The sequence below is a fragment of the Myxocyprinus asiaticus genome, chromosome 18 (assembly GCF_019703515.2).
Source record: "Myxocyprinus asiaticus isolate MX2 ecotype Aquarium Trade chromosome 18, UBuf_Myxa_2, whole genome shotgun sequence".
NCBI classification, from domain to species: domain Eukaryota; kingdom Metazoa; phylum Chordata; class Actinopteri; order Cypriniformes; family Catostomidae; genus Myxocyprinus; species Myxocyprinus asiaticus.
Genome location: NC_059361.1, coordinates 9,503,505 through 9,527,216, shown reverse-complemented (window position 1 = coordinate 9,527,216; position 23,712 = coordinate 9,503,505). Strand labels below are relative to the sequence as shown.

The following is a 23,712-nucleotide window of genomic DNA, read 5'->3' as shown; positions in this document are numbered from 1 at the left end:
CCTTGACATAACGGTGTGGGCATGCTCAGTGCGTTTGACGGCAGTGTTCCAACAAATTGGCTTAACTGTGAGGAACACAGGCAAGCTCAGACTGTGTCGGGTCTCGGGGGTTTATGGCTGTGAGGGATGCTTGCACTGATGTAGTGTAGATTAAAACATACTTAATATACAGGAAACTGGCTGGTTTAAACATTATTTGTATCGTCTGCACATTGGAGGACTATGAGATAATGGAAAGAGCTTTATTTCCACTGCTCTTAAAATTGACAGAAGCTCTAAAATGGGTGAATCTCATGAAACCTGTCAAGAACATCTCCGGATCACATTAACTGCAAAATCAAAATATAAAAATGAGAAATTGTATTTTGCTAAAAGAAAATTAAGGACCATTTAGGACTATTAAGATTTTTTTGCACTGTGACATTTTTTCGTGTCAATTACGCACAGTCCACGGCAGATGACTGCTGCCCTGATTGATAAGTGACAGCAGCTATCCGAGTGTCACTATGCCACCCGCCTTGTGAACGCAACTCTTAACGAGATGGGATCGCTCACAGTGAGACTTCTGTACGTGACTGTCTGGATTTACTCCTGCAAATTACTCTGGCCTGAGTTGTGTCTCTCAAGTGAGTTCATTTTAAGGTGAAAAGAGGCTAATTACAACTCCAAACAATACCTAATTATAACACAGGGTTAAGTGTCTATTGTAAAGTAACAGCATTTCTGTGGTGCTAATGGTATGTTCATGAATTTCACTCCATGTCCTAACCAGAAGTGACACAATAAAGCAACAAGCTATAAAAATCTCTTCCATGTCTTCCGAGTTTTCATCCTAATCATCAACAATGAGCGTCAGGAGATTTTGCTGGTAATTTGGTTTCTACTTATGCACGGTTGTGATGGGTAGCTCCACCCACAATGAAATCTCATTTATCCAAAATCCTGCTACACATAATTGTACATTAAACATAATTTACTATGTTCTGAATGACTATGGTTGAAAGCTGTTGTAAGGCATAGCTGGGAAAAGATTTCTTACCTTTGACCTCAATGGAAGCATTGGCATTTGGAGCCGACTTAAAGGTGTAAACGCACATGTATTCGCCAGAATCATCTGCCCTTGGTTTATTTATCCTATGAAAAAAAATGAAAACTTCACTGTAAACTCTAAAGTCAACATGAAATCGCTATTCATTGAAAATGATTATTTACCTTCTAAATACACATTTCTCTATTGTGCATTTATTCCAAACAAAATAAAAAAGTTAATCTTTGTAATCTTTTATCAAAGTGAAATAACTTGCTCCGCCTCTAAAATAACTTCTCTTCAGGTGATGTCACAAGGCCCTCTTATTTATTAACCCCTAATTTTCACGATCCAATTAAGTCCTGATGGATAGAATCAATGTTTGTCTCATTGAATATCCCGTTTCATATAAAAATTTGTCACATTACAGAAATAAAATGGGTTGCGAATGCTGCTTAATGTTGACATCAAGTAGCTGATTATATTCATTTAAACGTATTGGATTATTGATATTGATATAATCAGAGGAAAACATTTTCAGAATGCAATTTTCAGACGGCCGACTATGTGAAGATATATTTTGGCAAAACAGTGCATTGGGAACATGGAAGGGGGACTTTGTTACACAGTGCAAGAGCTGCTGGCACAGTGCTGTCTGTTCTGGGTGGAACTGTCTCTCTATTGCCTGTGACATGCAGTGTGACAGGATATTGCCTTCCGCCACATCATTCTTGGCTGGCTGAGGAGAGTTTTTGAAAGGTCTGGGGGGGTGAGGTTCAGTTGCAGAGGCTTAACTCAGAGAAGACTAGTTACTAAAGAGATTTTGTGCTTGAATATCCTGGTTCCTCAGAGCATCCCATAAAGTTTTAAGTAAAATACTCATCTCAGAAATGCTTGATATTATTAAGTGTACTTCTATGTGAATTAGAGCTGTACCAATACAATCATATATCACAATACTTTTTCTCATTATACTTTATAATACTTTAAATCGCTGTATCTATTTGAAAATTAATATGCCCAACAGTTCAGTTTCTTAGTGCGGTTTTGTGTTTCAAGGAGGAAAGAAAGTCATACAGGTTTGGAACAAACAATTAGAAAGAGTAAATTCAATTTTAATTTTTGGGTAAACTATAATCTAAGTTGAAAATAACCTGGAATATTACTTATGTGAGCCCAACGGAAAAAGTAAAAGTTAAATTGTAGATGTGAACGCTCACTTGTACTCTGTGTTTTTGTGATCGGTCCGTGTGTTGGGAATTTCTTGTTTGTTCTTCATCCAGAATGTTCCCTGGTGCGTGCTGTGCGAATTGGTGAGGTTACACTGTAGAGTGATGGGCACTTCCTGTGCAGTTTTAGGCTGCAAAATCTCCTGATCTGAAGCATTGATTCTTGGCTCTGAAATGAAGACAAAGTACTGGACCATTTTTAAAAATACAGACCTGGTGGACATTTAGCGTTTCCTTTTCCTGAGTTTCCTGATGTGCACTTGTTTGGAGGAATGTATACAATTGGACATATACAGACTACATTTGAAAACACATACACATGAAAATGTGTAACATATGTTTGCACTTAAGATTTCTACTGTCAGAATTTAACAAAATATAATCACATTAATTTTAGGCTAAATGCTACAGGAAGTTTAGCACATGTTCCTTACTGTTGATTAAGCACACACATACTTACCTTAAGGTTTTAAAAAACTCCTAAATGGGACAAAATTAATATAAGGACTACTTACTAATGCTTAATATCAATAATGAAATGATAACCTTAATAGTTTGTGATAAACCGAAATGAAAATTCTTGGCTGAGAATTTTTCAAATAAAAGCATAAGCAATTCAAATAACACTGTGCATGCACAACCAGGAATCAAAATTAAAAAATGCATTTGCATTTAACCTCAGTTTGCTTGTACAGACTGCAACGAGACGACCTTCACGTTGTCTGCCTGGAATTCGAGTTGTGCTCTAGAATCTCACATATCATACAGCGAGGGTGTGCAATCATCATCAATTGTATAAGTTACCTCTTTTCCTTCCGAGATATATCAAACATCATCAGCCGGCATTTCCATTATATCTAGTTAAAGTTGTATCATGTGCAAACTGTCTTAAAATTTTAAGCCAAAATGTTCTGCCAATGCCAAGATGAAAATTTTCAGTCAGAAAACGGCCAAAAATGGCCAAAATTTTGAAGCATACATAGTAATAATGCTAATAAGAACATGTCCATGTAATATTTGACACTATGTATAGGAATACTATTTATATGTAGTACAGCATGTTTACTATTTTACAGTAAAACATATTGTACTACAGTACTCAGAATCGAATAAGAATAATAATTAACAATAATGACAATTACCAAAAATTGAAAACTAACTGCCACATAGATCTACATTTACACTACAAGACTTTATTTGAATCAGGTGGTCTCTGTCAGCTCATGTGTTCTGGGCCCTCATGTTCTGTCACCGCGTGGCTCTACCATAGCAACCAGAGTACCCAGTTGGAAAAAGAAGAGAGTGCAATAATCACCCAGCGATTGGCTTGTACAGTAAAGCTCTAGATATCATTCCCGCTCGGGGGAGGGGCAACGGATGAGCTGTGTGCCGCGAGCCATTCCAATTAGCATTCCCTACACCTCCTCCTGCAGTTTGCTTTATCCTAGGGAAGCGCTACTGCCAGTACTATCTCTCTCCCTTTCTATCGGCCAGTGTCAGAACGCCTACTCTCACCTCAATGTGTTCATCTTAACATGAGGCGCCCAGCCTACATACACACCAGCAAAAATATCTGTCAGATGTCTTGATTGAGATACGAGGACGTCTTGAGATACTGTGATGTGAAGGTCATTTGGAGGACACCTACTAAAAGGAAAGAGTGAATGGTCAATCAGTGGATTTAATCCTTGTGCACCACCACTGGCGATTCCTCCACGAACCAGACCCAGAAACTCCGTACAGCCCGTGAGCAAAAAAACAGTGCTTACAATTACTGGCCAATCGGACTGTTTCAGGTGAGTTGGTAGAAAACTGTAAAGAGAATTTTGTTAAACCTCGTAATGATACAACACTCATTTTGAGGATGAAAATATCAACATCAGCATGGCAATCGGTTTGGGCACTACTTTCACTACTAATGACAACATGTTTCACTACAGTCTATGATAGCCTCTATGCACAAGCACACCGCAGATGGGAAGCTAACAAAAGACCACCATAAATTTGGACACGATCCTGTTGACAAACTATACATTCTTATCCCCAAATCGTCAGCATGTATAGCCTGTTATATACATGTAAAATGTTGTATAACATGTATATAATATGACAACATTAAATGTCAGTAATGACAGAATATGAAGTTTAAAGGGTCTCGGCTCATTTAGCTCTTTCGTGTCAAAAAGAATAATCATTTATAGAGCAAAATATCTTGCGGGACTTTGAGGAAGGACATTCAGACGAGCATTTAGGATTCATCCTGAAATTTCTCTTATATTTTCACACTTGCAGTTGTCATAAAAAAACGTTTAGCTTAATTTAGCAAGTGTCTCAGAGATGCAGCTCTTGACGGACAGTAATCCTTGATCTTCATTGCTTCGGTGGTAAGATGTTTGCAAAGCCACGCACAAAATTAATCAGACCCTGATTCATGTTTATAGAGCAGAGCTGGAGGAATATAATGTCATTACTGAATCACAGACAAACAGTAAATGCAAAGAAGACACAAGGTCAAACTCTGGCCATGGACTGCACACGGGTCAGTTTTATAACAGATGGCTCACCAGGATAAGGTTATGTTGCTTTTTGTTGTTCATTTTTCAAAAAGTATAAGCTACAGAGATAAGGAATTGTCTGTAGAGGGCATATAACTAAAATGACCTCTTCCTTGTGTCTTCTTGCTGTTCCATCAACCCTTTTCAAAGGGCAAAATGCACAGATAGAACATGGCATGACTTCAAAGCGCCGTTAGGCTTTATGCTCGGCACAGGGCACACAATATCGGGCTTTGAAGTAAATAAAACAACCCACGCAATGGCAAAAAAACAAACAAACAACAAAACAAAAAGAACTTAAAGGTATAGTTCACCCAAAAATGAAAGTTCTGTTGTCATTTCCTCACAAAAGGAGATATTAGGCATGTAAGGGACTGACAGCCTCAGTCACCATTCACTTTCATTGTATGAAAAAAGATGCTATGCTGTGAATGGTGACTGAGTCTAACACACCGCCCAACATACATCTGTGGGTGAACTATCCCTTTAAGTAAGAACGACAAAAGACAAGAGCCCTCACTAAATAATATCAATATCAAAAACCAAAATAAAAATGTTCGAGGACACAAGAAACAGAAAGCAACACAGGAAATACAAAAACAGGCACGATGTGGGGTGAGGAGGGAGTTGTGAGGAGGAGGAGAGGCAGACAGAGACTCAGGGATTTGTCTGGGTTTGTGGTCATCCACAACAACAGGCTCAAGGCATCAGGAAAGGAAAGGGACTAAATGACTTTTGAATTCAGTGAATGCTCAAATTCTACCTAAAGGGAAGGGTGACATTCAGATATATACCAAGATCAAAACTATAATAAAAGTACATAAAGAATTAATCAAGAAAACAATGCAATACTGTCCCAATTCAAAACGTTATAAATAAGCTGAAATCAAAAGGTGATCTCATTTGTATTCATGGGTATTCGTAGCTACAATGGATAGACACTGAAACATACAATATCAACGTATTGACAGCATCTAAACCCTTTTACATATGTATAACTTGAAGGATGTACAAATCTTTACAAATCCTTTGACAATTGGTCAGAATTGGAATTCCTTGTATCTTTACGAGAGTATCGCCGCTGGACTCTTATTTATCAGTAAATGCTGGAGGAACTTTGTCTGAGAAAGGGTTTTTTTTAAAAGTTATTTTTAATGAAATCCAGATGGAATTTAATTATCAAAGCAAGTATAAAATATATGTGAAAGATCATTGATGTTACAATGTAACATTAACGTGTTACACTCATTTACTGGTGTGTGTGCAGTGGTTTGATCAATCTTTAGAAATCGCACAAAGCAGAATGAAACCGTTGTCAAATTAAGTACGTGCATTAACTGTATTAAATAAATGTGATGGTAATAATTAATGTCACTCATATATTATAAATAGAATAAAATCAACCTATGATCATCCAAGCATTTGGAACCAATTTGAAATCGACACTTTAAAAAAAAAAAAAAAAAGTGCTTTAAGGTACTTAATTTAACTATCACCTTATTATTATCTATAGGACTAGTTATATTATTCTGACTGTATCCACTAGTCTAATAAACAGATAGTCTAGTCTACTAGATTCCATTGTTGCACAGATGAGAAGCACATGAAGCACTGATCAACCACCAAACACGAGACGAATTTGATTAAATTTGCTTTGGCAGCCTGAAATTTTGCTTGGGTGGCCGATGAAAAATGTTCAATTCAGAAAAAAAAGGATTCATAACAATTTGTACAACATTTGTACAATTTGTTCTTCATACATATAAGTGATGTATGTTTCAGTGTCCATTCAAACATACAAAAACATGTTCTATACATCTGAATACCTATAAAAACTAATCAGATCATGTTGGAAATGATAGCAATTGTTTTGTGCGGGGGGATTTCTACGCTCTTGGGTAGTGGCAGATTACTATATGTTGCACAATCTAGTTACTACAGTACATAGGCCACTCACTCTGCAACACGGATATGGTTGCTTGCGTTCGGATCCAGGTGATGGCCGGGTTTTGACGAAGGTCGTTGCGACGTGGGTCGTTGCTGGCTCGGCACTCGTAGACTCCGGCGTCCTCCAGCGTGAGGCGTGAGATGGCCAGCACGCTGACACCATTGGCGCCGTATGCCGTGTTGATCGACACTCGCCGTTTGCGGGCGCCATCCCACAGCTGCTTGAAGGAGTCCGCCCGGTTAATATCGGCATACCACCACTGGATCTCCGGCACTGGGTTACCGACCACGTCGCAGTACAGCTCAAAGGCGTCTCCCGTGAGCTTAGTCTCTGACATTGGCGACTTCACAAACCCAGCTGGAGAGGAAGAGGGTTTCCGAGACAGGGGGATAGTGGAAAGGAAAACAGGATAAAGGTAGAAGAAAGTTTCAAATAAGAGGGTGGAAAAGCAAAGGAATGCAAGAAGAAATCAAAGCGAGTCAGTTGAAAACCAAAAGGAATAATGATTCAACAGCAAATCAAGAAGAAATAAGTCACAAATCATAAATGAGTGGGAAAAAACAGTTGGAATATAGTAGAAGACAGAATAAAAGAGCAAAATGTGAATGCATCAGTGAGAAACAGATAAATGGACTCTTGGAAACTCTTCATTTGAGAGCATATTACAATATGACCTACAACTTTTGATGGGCACTAGCCAGTATCAGCTCAAAAGGAAATCAGAGAAGATTTTCTTAAAGGAATAGTTCACCCAAGAATGAAATTTTTTGTCATTTTTTAAATCAACCTTATGTTTTTGTCTCCCCCCTTGGAACACAAAAGGAGAATTGATTAAGAATCTTCACACAGCGCTTTTTCATACAACGACAGTTATTAGTGACCACATCTGTCAAACTCCCAAAAAGACAATAAAAGTACATCCATAAGACTCATGAGCTATATTCCAAGTCTTCTGGAGTCATATGATAGCTTTGTATGAGAATCAGATCAAAATTTAAGTCGTTAGTCATTGGTAAATTTCCCCTCCACCGAAGTTCTGACATGAGAAATGTATGTTGCCAAAACGGCATTGGTTCTCACATGTCATAACCAAACGTGATGCACCAGTTCAAACAGACAGAATAGAGGATGAGATCTGTGAGCAGCAGAAGAGGGGAAGATATATATATATATATATATATATATATATATTAGGGCTGTCAAATGATTACAATTTTAAAATCACGATTAACTGCATGTTTTCTTGTTGTTAATCGCAATATCTCATGAGTGGTCAAAATATGCTTCATTCGGATGTATGTAAAAAAGCAGCCTGCGTTATTCCCGTCCCGCGTACCAGTTTAAAACTCTTCCCTTAGCGTAGTGGTTCTCAACCCTGTTCCTGGAGGCTCCCCAACACTGCACATTTTGTATATCTCCCTTTTCTGACACCCAATTCAGCTCTTGGAGTCTCCACTAATGAGCTGACAAGTTAAATCAGGTGTGTTTGATTAGGGAGACATCCAAAATGTGTAGTGTTGGGGGGCCTCCAGGATCAGGGTTGAGAACCACTGCTTTAGCGCATTGGTTGATTAACAGGTTTGTAGATCCCAAAATTCATGCACAAACTCAACGGGAAAGTTAATTCATGATAACATGTAAACAAACAATATAAAAGAACAGCTCGCACACGTTTGGGGTGATTCAATCTGTAGTAGACAAGCAAGACACATCACCGTTATAACTGGTTGTAGTATGCTTCTTTTTTTGACTACTTGTTTTTGGATTTCGCGGGAGAGACTCTGGTATAATGATGACACATTAATCATTAGGCCTATGTCAGTGTATTATTGCATGATATAGCACAAAATGTAAAAGAAAAAGAAAGTCTTAAAACGCGCACCGTTTCTCTTAATTATACTTGCATTTAATCTAAGCACAAACATGATATTACAAGCAGAATTCGAAGTAATTTAGTGTAATACCTGAATTAACAGAGCTTCAAATGTGCGTGCTTAGAGATGAGCGGATTTTTTCCAATTTATCCAGTAAACTTTATCATTCTAAAACGTATCATTCTAAGCACTAAAACTCTGGTGCGCCATGCATGGCAGGTGTTCAAATGGCCGCTGCAATCATGTTATGAGCACTATCTAACTGTGTTTTTTGTGTACTTACTTCAATCTAAATGTTCCCCTGCTTTGCTTTATTGATAAAATGCTTGGCACAGGTCTCAGCATAAAGTCTCCCACCATCTGCTTTCATGACAGTCATGATTTATTAAAAGGGTCATATAAGGACGTGCGTTAGCGACGTTAAAATAATAGTGGCATTAAAGGAATATTGCGTTAACGCGTTATTAGCTCTAATACATACATACATACATACATACATACATACATACATACATACATACACACACTATATATTTCCTGTTTGGAGCTTGACAAACGTGGTCACTATGAACTATTGTTGTATGGAAACAAAAAACTTTCTACAAAAATTCACCTTTTGTGTTCTACAGACATACAGGTTTGGACCAACATTAGGGAAATAATGACAGAATTTTAATGTTTTTTGGTGAACTATTCCTTTTAGACTGATTCTCATAAATGTTTTCATGAAGTCAGCTCTTTATCTTTGTAAAATGTATGAACATACAGGTTTATACCTCTCAAATTGATGCACAAATTGTTTATTTTACCACATATCTTTGACAATTGATAAACTGCAGGATAAGAGAAGAAAAGCATTTGCACATAATCAATATATAAGGTCTGTAAGGACCGTTTGAGGCGTTGCATTATTCTGTGCATTGGCAGGATAATTTGCACCATCCTTCTCAAGATGCTAAAGGAAACCACTAGTCTCCCTTTAGCATGTTTTCCATGCTATTTTTCACTGTCCTTTTGTTTGGTAGAAAATATAGAGTGGATAAATAGTTATGTAGAATAAAACAATGCTTTAATATAATTTATCCTTTGTAAAAGTTTTGCCTGATAATTTTTTTTCAGATAGGTTCTGAGGCTCTCATACAGTAGTGATAGGCCAATATATAGGGCAGGCAAGATAAAACCATGCTGACTGGTGATTAAAAATGGTCATCAAACACAAAATCGACTAGAGCATACATTTGAGCCAGGGCTCGACATTAAGCATTGTCATGTGCTTGTCCTCCGGACAAATAAATTGGTCATTCACTTGTCCGAGTAAAAAAGTTACTTGTCCGGAGAGAAAAAAGGACATTTAAGTTACATGCTCAAGTAACATGTCAAAGTTTATGTTGTATATTTTTCTAAAATTACGACCGATGCCCAACCTAATAGTGTACCTATGCAATCAACTCAGTTCTCTGCGACAGAAATTTAAACTGCACTGGGTAGGAGGCTATTGTCATATGATAATTATTTAATGTTATATATGGTAGTCAAATAAAGAAAAGCCTCCATCGCCATCATTTACAGCAGGGGTGCTCATACTTCTATGGAATGAGATCTACTTTTTCATCATGTTATTGCAGCAAGATCTACCATGTACAATAAGGGCTATACATTACCACAATACCAAAATTTCAGTAGTCTGTAGTGACATTTGGCGATTCTCAATACCAGCTTCAATACCACAACAAACAATAATACTAACTAATTTGTTAATTATGGAAGAATGGTTTCAAGTTCTTAAGTAATTATTCAAGACTAGTAAACAGTCAGTAATAAAATAATTAAAAATCAGCAATGAATAGAAATAGATTAAAAAATACAAATTAAGAAACTTAGTGCTTTTTTAACAGCTCTAAACATTTTTAACAGCAGTAGGCTATCAAGCATTCAAGTAAACATTTAGAATGAAATGCAACATATAACTACTATTGGTCTTTACTGTATGATTATAATACATTAATACTTTTTAAAGCTACTAAAGTTACTCAGTCAAGAGCAGTGAGTGTTTTCTCATTTTCTTGTTATGTTTGTTTGATTATTATAATGACACACTAGACAGCAGCAGGTCTATTAGCTTACATTTACACTTACAAGTCCGACATTTTAGTACAAATCCACTTTTTTCTAAGCTGTTTACGTTCACTTTAGACATCACTCTCTGTGTTTACATGAATACCTCACCAAGACGGGCATTTTGGTGGAATTTTTAAATGTATTTGACTGTTCAGGCACGCATTAGCGTGAACATTCTCGTAACACACACATGTTCAGCACACACACATACGCCGCCTGTCAATCAAACAGGGCGCAGCTGTTACTAGATTGCTTGCGAATTATAAAATGACGTGCTCCTGATTACTTTCAACAGCAGAATAAAAATATGAACTTTCTAATAAGTGACACAGGCCTAGGTTAATACAAATATATATGGTTATTTCTTTTTTTATTTTTTATTTTTTGTTATTGAAGTTTTAATCAGCCTGCTTGTCCAGTGGGGCAAGTAAAATTCTCTTTCACTTGCCCCTTCAAAAATCCACTTGTCCCAGAGAAGCAGACAAGCGTTAATGTCGAGCCCTGTGAGCCATCAAAGAAATGAAGCAAAAGTGGTTACCTGTGTTGAACTTGCTCCTCAGATGCTGAAAATAGTTACGTTGTCAGAGCTGCTGGTAATAACGTTAACGGTTTCAGTATGTGTGTTTGTGTGTGTGAGCATGCACAGCGGGGGGGTGGGGCTGGGGCTGACTGACTGACTGTGAGTGAGAGATGCTTTGCCGAAGCAAAGGTGCAAAACACAACATTAGAGGGTATCTTTTGTTATTTTGAGAAGTGTAAAAATATTTTCGGTTCATTATGAAACTGTGGCAGGACAAATTAGACTGTGGCAGGCCGCCACAGCCTAGGTAATTAATGGGAAACACTGATATGTTTAGTGCACATTTTCAGATATATTTTAATAAATTTTTAGTAAAAATTTTATGAAATACCTTTAAATTCAACAATTTTGTGTACACCTTATTTTCTATTACTAAATTGTATTATATAACACATTTAAAACTCCCCTATTGGTTGACCACTATTTTTAAGAAAAGGTACAGTATTTTGCAAAAAATCCAACTCCAGAAGTTAATAACACTGGCGCATCTCTCATATTCTGGGAAACACTGATATATGAAGAGATGATGCCCTTTCAGCTGAAGTTATTATGCTAACAGATTACTGGGCCTGTAAATGAAATGATTTATGAAGGCTTGTAGAGTTTACACTTCTACAGCTCTAATGTTAAGGTTTACCGCAGCAGCTGCAGCACTAACAAAAAAGGTGAATTTCACGAACGCAGAGAAAGAAATAAGCTTGAATCTCACATCAGATATATTTGAAACTTGATTACTGTGGGCCCTCATCATTCCTGTTTATCGAACCACTATCAGTTTGTCACGAGTATCAGCAAGTTGTCAGAGCTGACTAATACACAGGTGGCGTTAGCTGCAAACATGCAAACTTAGTCACATGCAGTCTGGCTGAGACGTGGTTGAATTACACCCTTTGCGCTTCCCACAATCTAAAGTCCCCTTGTAGCTAATCTCAGAATCTCACACAAAGATTATTCATTGTAGATTATACTGTCTAATAGTGTTGGGGTACTCGAGTTCAGACTCGGACTCAAGTCCAAGTCACGAGTCCAATTTAAATGGACTGGACTTGTCACAGACTCGGATGCATTTTTACTAGGACTTGACTCGGACTCGAGCCTTTGGGACTTTGATTTGTGATGCAAGGAGCAAAATAAATAAAGAAAAATAATGAAACAGAAATAAATGGACACTGTCTGCAGGCAGTTGTAGCATTCCTGATGTCATAGACGTAGCCAGATTTTGTTTCATCGTGTTGAGCAAACACACCTGCAGAGCTGCACACTCAGTTAACCAATACGCTTGAATGTTACTACAAAGACTGCTGTATAACATCGATTAACACACGCGGCGTTTGTGCAGCCCAGATGGTGCTCGCATCGCGGTTTCATCGTGGTTCAGAACTTCATTAAGTCAAGTCACCCACATCATGTCTCTCACAGTTTACTAAAACAACATATACAAATATAAATTCAGAAAAATATTATTAATACTGGGCTATTAAAGTCTTTTTAGGCATAATGTATCCACACATGTAGTCATCTGTAGTCTCTTGTGGTCCACGCAGTGTTGTCAACTTAAACTGGTCCTTGATGAATTAACTGTATCTTTTTAAATAGTCGGGGAACATTTTTTTTTATTGCTACAGCAGACTGCAACTCTAAACAGATAAACAGCACTTATTTATTGTTTTTCTATTTTAAAAGCATTGAGCTGCTAAAATATGCACAATTAAATATTAAGTTATTTTGGGCAGCAAAATGTTTTGTTTATAATTTAATTATAGATTGGGTGACCAGACGTCCCGGTTTATTACACAGGACAGTCCCTGTTTTTGGTAGGGTCACTGATTTTTTTCTTCTTGAATTAAATCTCCTCATTGTCTTTCTCACTATTGTCTCTGGTATCGTTTGCAGAGAAGAAAATCAATTTTGTTGCATCGCACGTTGATTTGACGATACATTCATTCTAGTCTTCAGCAAATCAGCTGAAATGTTTCTGGTTACCATGGCAATGACCTCATGTGCTTAGCGCTTAGCTACTCTATGTAGTCCTGTCAGTCAGCGCAAATGCCCAAAATAATGCAAATATGCGTTTTCAACAATGAGCTGAAAGAAGCCAATCCACGTCTTCGCGTAATACGTGAAAATGTAAGTGGGGTGTTTTCTGAATGTTCATATTCCCCACGAGCATGGAGGTAAATCAGACATGTGACACATTCAGACAGCTACACTGCACTTTTTACATAGTACAAGCACTTAAAGGAATATTCCGGGTTCAATACAAGTTAAGCTCAATTGACAGCATTTGTGGCATAATACTGATTACCACAAAAATAAATTTTGATTCGTCCCTTCTTTTCTTTATAAAAAAAAAAAAAAAAAAAAAAAAGAGGTTACAGTGAGGAACTTAAAATGGAAGTGAATAGGGGCCAATTTTTTTAATGTTAAAATACTCACTGTTTCAGTATAGCCACAAGACATAAAGGATATGCGTGTAAACCTGATTTTAGTGTGATAAAATCACTTACTATTTTTTTCTGTTTAAAATTATAGCCAATTTTGCAACTTCTTTGCCATGAAGATGTCAACAAACCCTAAAACGACTGTAAAAATTACTATTTCAACAAATTTACAGCTCAAATAATACATGAGTTTTAACAGAAGAATTAATGCAAGTGCTTTTATAAAATGATACGGTTCACATTTCATTATTTAAACCCTCCAAAAATTGGCCACATTCACTTTCATTTTTCCCATTCGCTTCCACAGTGTCTCACTGTAACCTCGATTTTTGAGGAGTCAAAATTAATTTTGTGATCATCAATTTTATGCCACAAATGCTGTTGATTGAGCTTAACTTGAATAAACACAGAATATTCCTTTAAATGTTAAGATGTGGGGATTGTATTTTGAATTTTTGGTTCCAATGTTGTGAATTTTGTGTTAAAATGTGTACCTGACAAAAGGGCATAGATTTGGCTTGAACACTGGAAGGGTTACAGTGTGAAGAATTTACATGTTTCCATTGATCACTGTATAAATATTGGGGGGGTTGTACTTGCTTGTTTTGATTATTCCCCCCTGGAATCTACGCCCCTGACCTGACAAGTCTACTCATAATTACACATGCAATATGAAATTAAATGGATAGAATATGCTATGTGGAATTTGTAAAATACAAAAGCTAAAATGTGGTTTAATAGTGAAAAACAAAACATAAGCGAGTGCTAATTACTACTGTGTTGACTCATTTTCTCAAACCAGTCAGCAGAAAGAGACAAAAAAGAAATCTCAGTATATATTATTTCTTTAGATAGGGATCATTTTAGTTAAAACGAAACTAAATTGAAAGGGCAAATTGAAAATGAAGTAGAAATAAAAAACAAAATTAAAATTCGAAACAATAATAACTCTGGTTTTAATGACTAACTCAGATTTCACTTTCTTTAGTCTATGTTTGAGTTGAGGGGAAAAAGCAACAAATAACTGAAATGTCAACAGAACACAACAAGAAGTGTGTTGAAGGACAGTTTTGTCTTCATAAAACTAAAGCATATGATTTCATTCTGAAACCACTTTGAAGTCTGTTCTGCAGGAAACTAATCATATTAGTTATACAATTTATATTGACAATTGTTTTTTCTTAGTTGTGAAAGTTAAAATAAGCTTAAAATATTGATGTTGAGTTTACGGTTACAATTTGAATTCAGATTCATGAACCGATTCATTCGGACTCGGACTCGGCCTGTTGTGGACTCGGTCTTGAGTCCAACTCGGCCCCTTTTGGACTTGGACTTGACTTGGACTTTATTGTTTATAGACTCAGACTTGACTTGGACTCGACTAAGGTGAACTTGAACCCAACACTGCTATCTACTGTACTTTGTCTCTGATGTTACGCTTTAAATTCTTGGGAGAAATAAAAATAGACACAATTGAGTCAATTGATGACATACAGTATGAGTACAGGGCAATAAAATTAATCTGAATAGCATAGCTCAGATCATTTGAAGAGAAATATTTGAGTTCACATTGAGATCTCTGACTTTTAAATGCAGACTTTGCAAATGTGAGCAGAGTTTGAGATATTTTTGACATCTCTTATGAAACTACGCAAATGTGAGATTGCTGTGGTCTTTTTCTCAGGAGAAACATCTGAGAAGCAGGAAACAGCAAATATCTCCATTTGATCTCATTGCTGTGTAAGAGATATTAAAGCGATCTCGTTTGTGATTTTTCTTTCCTATGGGTACAATTCCAAAATATCACCTCACATTTACAACAGAGCTCAGTGTTTCTAAACAGCAGTTCAGCTACAGTATCTTAGCCTCAGTAAATGATAAATGTTGCCAGTGACGCTAGGCTAGGCTTGCCTCCAAATATCCGTGACTGCTCAACATGGACTCTATCATTCCAGAACATTTTGCAATCTGCACACAGTGTCTCATTTTCAGCGGTGATACAGATCTACATTAGGGGCATATTTGAACCGTGTTAAAACTCACCAACCCAAAATAGCATAAATATCAATAATCTGTTAGCAGTCATGTCTATCTACAATAGGGCTGGGATGATTCATCGACGTAATCGACGTCATCGATTACAGAAATACGTCGATTTGCATAACATGCGTCGGCGCGTCGCAATGGAGTAATTAAAATGGCAGCGCCCAGTTTAAGTATGGATTCCCCCAAAGAACAAGCTGCAGCTAAAACAAACTCGCCTACGGTCATCTAAAGCGTGGGAGTATTTTAGCCAGACACCAAACAATGTGGTGCTGCGTAAGCTATGCAAATTGGAAATGGCTTATCACAGCAGTACAACCGCTATGAACGAACACTTGAAGCGAAAGCATCCCGGAGCGCTTTGTCAAGACGGCAGCAAGGCAGCACTGTAAGTCCTGTTTACTTTTTGTCCCCACCCAAGACATATTAGTATTACAACACGTGTTTCTGTTAGTAGTAGTCACTTTAAATTGATTTTCTAAATGTTTCCTCATCGCCCCTATGTTAAAAGTAATTTCTGCACCGCTGCTAACGTAGGGTGACCATACGTCCTCTTTTTCCCGGACATGTCCTCTTTTTCGGACCTTACAAAAGCGTCCGGCCGGGATTTCCAAATTTGCGAAAATGTCCGGGATTCGGCTTTAGTTGCATTATGATGTGCATCTGGTCTAATACTTCATTGTGTGTGTGCGCATATTTGCATTGCTTTAACGCCTCTTTGTAAGTCCCGCCTTCTCGCACACCAATTGGTTGATTATAAGAGGCTTGAAGCAACTATTGGCCAAATTCCTGCCTGTCAATCTCTCCGCAAACGCGCAAAGCTGAGTGGAAACAATGCCCAAATGAAAGTGCAAATTTACATAAGATTTAAACAAAAATTTCCATGCTTTCGTCCAGGTCGAGATCCGTGGGAAGCAGAATGTATGACATGTAAAGCTGGCACTTATGTGTCAGTTGCTAATAAAGGTGCAAGTGATTTAGAAGCACACATTAGCTCTGCGAAGCATAAAGGGTCAGCAAAAGGTGAAAGTTCATCAGGTAAATTAACGGACTACTTTTTGCGACCAGGTAAAATTGTTATCACATTGCTTCATTTTCCATGGCCATTCAAAATAATAGTAATAGTAAATGAAGGTACACGCATGGCATCAAATATTTTATTTTAGTACATGGACATTCAAAAGAATGTTGGAAATTTGTATTTATATATACATTTATGTTATGCTAATAGACTGTCCTTCACTGTATTAAAGTTTGCATTCATAGTAACACTGTTTTTTGTTGCAGAATAATGCCCTGCTGTGCACACTTTGTTTCTTGTACATTTGTTTGTGTTAAAGAGAAGATGATTTAATAAAATATTGAAATATTAATGAGACAAGTTTTGTATATTTATTTTGGGTCAATTAATTGTTATATTAATCAAGTAATAATTATAAAAAATCTTTAGAATAATCGGCAAATTTGTTGTTAGATTAATCGACTAATCGGAAAAAGAATCGTTAGATTAATCGATAAACAATAATCATTAGGTGCAGCCCTAATCTACAAGCATATTGGGATAGTGATTTCACAATTTACAATCAAGAAAGGAAACATTTTGGCAGATTATCCAAGGTGATTGAGGTGGTGTCTGACATATAATGAACTCAAAATTGACAAATGAGCCGATGCTCAGAGGATACCATGGATATCTTTCAAATATTAGCCTATTCTTATACACAAATATAAAATGGATTGTCCCGGTCCTAGATGCTGATTGTTCAGCATTCCAGTCATGCTAAAATACGCAATATAGTTACAGCTATGACGTGAAACACGTGTTCACCAGCAACTGTGTATATAACTGCACAGCACTCATAGAGATTAGGAACACTACGGTCCTAATAAAGTTGCTGTTGTGGCCCATCCGCCTCAAGGTTCGATGTGTTGTGCATTCTGAGGTGCTAATCTGCTCACTACAATTGTACAGTGATTATCTAAATTACCTTAGCCTTTCTGTCAGCTCAAACCAGTCTGGCCATTCTCCATGACCTCTATCATCAAAATGTTTTTTATTTTTGGAACCATTCTGAGTAACCTCTAGAGACTGTTGTGCGTGAAAATCCCAGGAGATCAGCGGTTACAGAAATACTCAAACCAGCCCATCTGGCATCAACAATCATGCCATGGTTGAAATCACTGAGATCAAAATTTTTTTCCCCATTCTGATGGTTGATGTGAAAATTAACTGAAGCTCCTGACCCGTATCTGCATGTTTTTATGCATTGCAGGTGTTCCTAATAAAGTGGTCAGTGAGTGTATATCTTTAAGTGAAAGGATGACACTTCATGGATTTGCTTGATAAAATAATGTTTTGATGACAAAAAAGAAAAAAAAAAAATGTTGTCCTTGAAGTAACCTTTTTTATAAAAGCAATAAGACAGTGGTTCATGTAAACCAGTGGCCAAATTCCTCTTAGTTATTAATTTAGGCAAGTGTTATAGGCAATGCAGCCTTTCTAAGATCTTGCCAATAATCACACAGCAATTCAGTGTCGAGTAATGTTAATATAATAAAGGTGATAGAGTTTAAAGTGAAGAGTTACCATACCATTTGCTCTTGTTTTTTAGCTACAATCAAAAGGACAAATATAAACATGATATGATATACTATACTATTCCCTCTCACATTATGGCAAAATGCTTGCGCAGTGATTCTCTATTGTTTCTCTAATTGACAAAAGTATTCAGGTGAGCATTTGTTAAGACACAGACTCTGAAGGAAGCCTGTATGTGTGTGGATTGAGCTATGAAAAGACACAATTTTCACTTAGTTGAATTCCCTGCCTGAGGCACGATAATGTGAACCATAATTATATTCTCTCGGAATAAGACATCTGTGTGTGGAGTTTTCGCCCACCCTAACGAACAGATCTGGCTTTCACACCTTGTCTACTGGAGCACGATTCTCTGCTTAGCTCTCCTGGAACAGAAACATCTGGAACACTGTCTCTACGCCAGCAGTGCTTATCAAGTGAGACTTATCAATGAGCACCTATCAGAGAAATCAACTTATGCTCGTTTAAGTGATGTAATTCTGAGTGGGACAACTGAGATACATCGTACACTCGTATTTAAGGATTATTGAATTCCAGTCACTTTCAGTGGTCAAAGAGCTGTCTAACATCACAACACTGCTAACAAATATTTAAGATGAACCACAAGCTCTAAAAGACGATACACATATCACTAACATACTGTAAAGTGACTGCTAAATGCAAACAATCAACTGCAACTTACTACTGTATATAATTGGTTAGGATAGCTTAATAAATGATAACATTTTAAGAGAGAGAAAACCCTTTCCATCTTTTGTTGTTGACATCAAAGGTTGTGCATCAAATCAAACTGTACTGTATTTTGGCACATATTAATGTAGTAATCATTTGTCACTTGGTAATATGGCTAATACTAATACTAATATAATAGGTGGCCCACTGTTTGTATGTTTTGGTAAATCATAATTCTGCTGTTTTTTCTTAATTTACAAAATTGTCAACATTCCTATTAAGCCCATGTCATTAATTTTGGGTATTGTTTGGCCTGTGTAGTTCATACCAATATTTATTAATTTCATGTTTGATTTTAAGGACATTTTAATGTCTTTGGTTCAATAATTTTGTGCTGTTTTTGGTCTCCACTTGATGTCCAATGTAAAATGTGGGTCTTGAAGCAAAACAACTTCTGCAAAGAATAAGAGAAAACTTCGAAAAATCTTTTTTCGAAAGCCAGCACAAGCTGTAATACTCTCACATGACTGGCTGTAATAAATGCTTTAATCAAGGGCAACTCATGCCAAATAATAAAAAAGGTGTTTCACAGTGGCATTTGGCAGCTTGTAAGTGTTAACAGGATCATTTATATCTGTGCCATGTGAAGCATCACTTGAGTTTGTCACCCCTCCAATGGGATCTGCAGCTCCCTAGAGGACAATAAACCACGCAGCAGCAGACCTGTCTGCCCACCAATAACATAAGCCACAATTAAATCAGATTCACTCTAATGCAACATTTACCCAAATGTGAGTGTTGTTTAGGTGGAATGGATCATGTGTAATATACTGTTGAGTATTGATTGCGTGGCTTCTAATTTGCATATCCATCTATCTGTCTTTCTATCTATCTCTACGTCTGTCTGACTGTCTATTACAAAGGGTTGACTTGCCTGCTTGTGATCTACCATGCTATAAAATCCCATGTTATCCTGCTGTATGATTATACCACGATTTTATTCACGATTTTCCATTCTTTTTTATAATCTACGACAGACTGTGATTTAATCATCTTGTTGACTTTTTTCTTGACTGCACCAAGTCTTTCTAATAACATCTCTTGCAGATTGCATGTTGAGTATCAAACACAGGTGGTAAGAATGAGTCATTTATTCTGTAGCTCCCTAGAAATTCTTAACAGCTCACGCAGGTGTTATATGAATTACTGTTCAATCTTAACTGGCAGTCTGAGTTACTGCCCTCCTCAATTCCATGCAACATGACATATTCTGTTGATGTGTCTGTTTAAATACAGACTGTATTTAAACTGTATTTAGACTGTGTTAAAGACTGTACATATGCATAAGATATAAGCATATCTGCCTTAAAAACAATTAATGCAGACTGGAATTAGCCTCTCACATACTTGCATCTCAATACAGTAGACCTGACTTTACTCAATGAAAATGTTGTCATCATATTCTGTACTCACCCTTGTGTCGTTCCAAATTTGCATGACTATCTTTTGTCACAAAAGTAGAAATGTTACACTGCTCTTCCCAATACAATGAAAGCACACATGGGCTGTCAAGCTCCAAAAAAAAAAAAAAAAAAAAAGTAGTCCATTACAACTAGTGCACTATATTCCAAGTCTATTGAAGACGTGCAATAGCCTTCTCTAAAGAACAGACTGAAATGTACATAATTATTCACTGACAATTCTCTCCATTGTAGCTCTCATACCTCTTTCACATATATGCATATTCATACTTTTTTTTATTTTTTTTATGTTTTTAAGTTTTAATCATAACATCTCACTTTTGTGTTCCACAGATGAAAGAAAGTCATACAGGTTTGGAATGAACCCTCATGGTGAGTTAATGGTGACAGAATTGTAATTTTTGGGTGAACTATTCCTTCAAAACAAATATACTTTAGTTCAATCACACGGCTGTGCTATGTCCTATTTATACTTAGTAGAGAGCCTTGAGTTTTGTGCTATACTGTGAATTGTTCATGAGGCCACATTAGATATGCTCCATAGTCATATTCATGTCACACACCACAACCAACCCTCCATTTCCTTCAGAGTGTGATTATGGTCTGTTTTGGAATGTAATAGAAAAATACACAACACTGTGTGTATGATAAACAAAAACCACCATATGAACCCGTCCATTAAGAGTTAATGGAATCCCTTCCACAAAAAAAAAAAGACTACAAAGCCACAGTTCTGTGCTTTGCGTGTCTGTTCTAATAATAGAAGCATGCAGCAGAATGAGGCAAAGCCATTTAGAGTCCTGCAGATATCGTTGCTGCTCTTATGAATGCCCTACACTGCCTCAAGTCAGTACTGCTTCAGGGCATAACCTAGGCCACACACACAAAAAAAATTTACATCTTGATTTCTGAAATCAGATTCATTCTTTCATTGTAAGAGGGGCTGAATGTATCACAGCATGTTAAGGAAGCCACTGCAGGAAGTGTGCACTCAGAACCAAGACTGGGTTAACTGTCTGCTAATAAATTAAAGGTGAAGTGTGTAATTTCTGTGCCACTAGAGTCAACGGAATTGCAAAAACAATGACTGTTTTCAAACAGATTTCCTGAACTCTTTCCTCATCTTCTATTGGTTAGACAGTCCTGCCCCAAACTCATGCCATTGGTTGAGTCAATGTTGCTGTGTCAGGCTGGTTGGTATGCTTAAAAAAACATAGCAATGTTTTGATAGTGCCATAGAGCCACAGTGTTTACACTTTTCAGGGAAATCAACCAAGAAATGGCATACTTACAGTGCATCCAGAAAGTATTCAAATTCATTATTTTCCTCAAAATTCTACAAACAATACCCCATAATGACAACGTGAAAGAAGTTTGTTTGAAATCTTTGCAAATTTATTACAAATAAAAAATGAAAGAAATCACATGTACATAAGTATTCACAGCCTTTGCCATGACACTCAAAATTGAGCTCAAAATTGATCAACCTTGAGATGTTTCTACAACTTGATTGGAGTCCACCTGTGGTAAATTCAGTTGATTGGACATGATTTGGAAAGGCACACACCTGTCTATATAAGGTCCCACAGTTAACAGTGCATGTCAGAGCACAAACCAAGCCATGAAGTCCAAGGAATTGTCTGTAGACCTCCGAGACAGGATTGTATTGAGGCACAGATTTGGGGAAGGGTACAGAAAAATTTCTGCAGATTGAAGGTCCCAATGAGCACAGTGGCCTCCATAATCCATAAATGGAAGAAGTTTGGAACCACTAGGGCTCTTCCTAGAGCTGGCCGCCTGGCCAAACTGAGCTATCGGGGGAGAAGGGCCTTAGTCAGGGAGGTGACCAAGAACCCGATGGTCACTCTGACAGAGCTTCAGCATTTCTCTGTGGAGAGAGGAGAAACTTCCAGCAGAACAACCATCTCTGCAGCACATCACCAATCAGGCCTGTATGGTAGAGTGGTCAGACGGAAGCCACTCCTCAGTAAAAGGCACATGACAACCCCCCTGGAGTTTGCCAAAAGGCACCTGAAGGACTCTCAGACCATGAGAAACAAATACTGAACTCTTTGGCCTGAATGGCAAGCGTCATGTCTGGAGGAAACCAGGCACCGCTCATCACCTGGCCAATACCATCCCTACAGTGAAGCATGGTGGTGGCAGCATCATGCTGTGGGGATGTTTTTCAGCAGCAGGAACTGGAAGACTAGTCAGGATCGAGGGAAAGATGAATGCAGCAATGTACAGAGACATCCTTGATGAAAACCTGCTCCAGAGCGCTCTGGACCTCAGACTGGGGCGAAGGGTCGTTGTCCTGTTGGAAGATGAACCTAAGCACACAGCCAAGATAACAAAGGAGTGGCTCCGGGACAACTCTGTGAATGTCCTTGAGTGGCCCAGCCAGAGCCAAGACTTGAACCCCATTGAACATCTCTGGAGAGATCTGAAAATGGCTGTGCACCGACACTCCCCATCCAACCTGATGGAGCTTGAGAGGTCCTGCAAAGAAGAATGGGAGAAACTGCCCCAAAATAGGTGTGCCAAGCTTGTAGCATCATACTCAAAAAGACTTGAGGCTGTAATTGGTGCCAAAGGTGCTTCAACAAAGCATTGAGCAAAGGCTGTGAATACTTATGTACATGTGATTTTTTTTTTTTTTATTTGTAATAAATTTGCAAAGACATTGTCATTATGGGGTATTGTTTGTAGAATTTTGAGGAAAATAATGAATTTAATCCATTTTGGAATAAGGCTGTAACATAACAAAATGTGGAAAAAGTGAAGCGCTGTGAATACTTTCCGGATGCACTGTATAATTAAGAATGGCATCAAATCCTTGAAATATGATTATGGTTTTGTTTAAGGCACTTAGTAGCAAGTAAAGAGTTATGTCTATGAAATAATCGGTACTTATTACTTTAGGCAGGACAATTGGTTGTGCAATTATTTTAATGCGTTTTTTCCCACACTAGTCTATTGTTGTTATATCAACAATTTCAAATAAATCCGCCTCCAAACGGTGTATAAAAATGATTGTGGTTGACCACTTTACATATCAGTCACACGGTGTCTTCCTGTCTAAGTGGGCAGTTCTTGGTCAAAATAAGCTACAAAAAGGTCCAGATGTTATGCCAGTAGTCAA

The 23,712-nt window shown here is 37.4% G+C and overlaps 1 protein-coding gene across 2 annotated transcripts in view; it reads right to left on the bottom strand.

Annotated features, from left to right (window-relative positions):
• The window catches only part of LOC127456482 (neuroplastin-like), a 41,835-nt gene that overhangs the window by 12,468 nt on the left and 5,655 nt on the right, over window positions 1–23,712 (bottom strand). Inside the window, exons 2-4 of one of the 2 annotated variants that reach the window (XM_051725001.1) lie at window positions 6,769–7,116; window positions 2,248–2,425; window positions 1,040–1,134 (exon numbers count right to left, since the gene is read on the bottom strand). In XM_051725001.1, the coding sequence (XP_051580961.1) occupies window positions 1,040–1,134; window positions 2,248–2,425; window positions 6,769–7,116 (621 nt within the window). The remainder of the gene's footprint in view (window positions 1–1,039; window positions 1,135–2,247; window positions 2,426–6,768; window positions 7,117–23,712) is intronic. The other variant, XM_051725002.1, reaches the window with a different exon arrangement.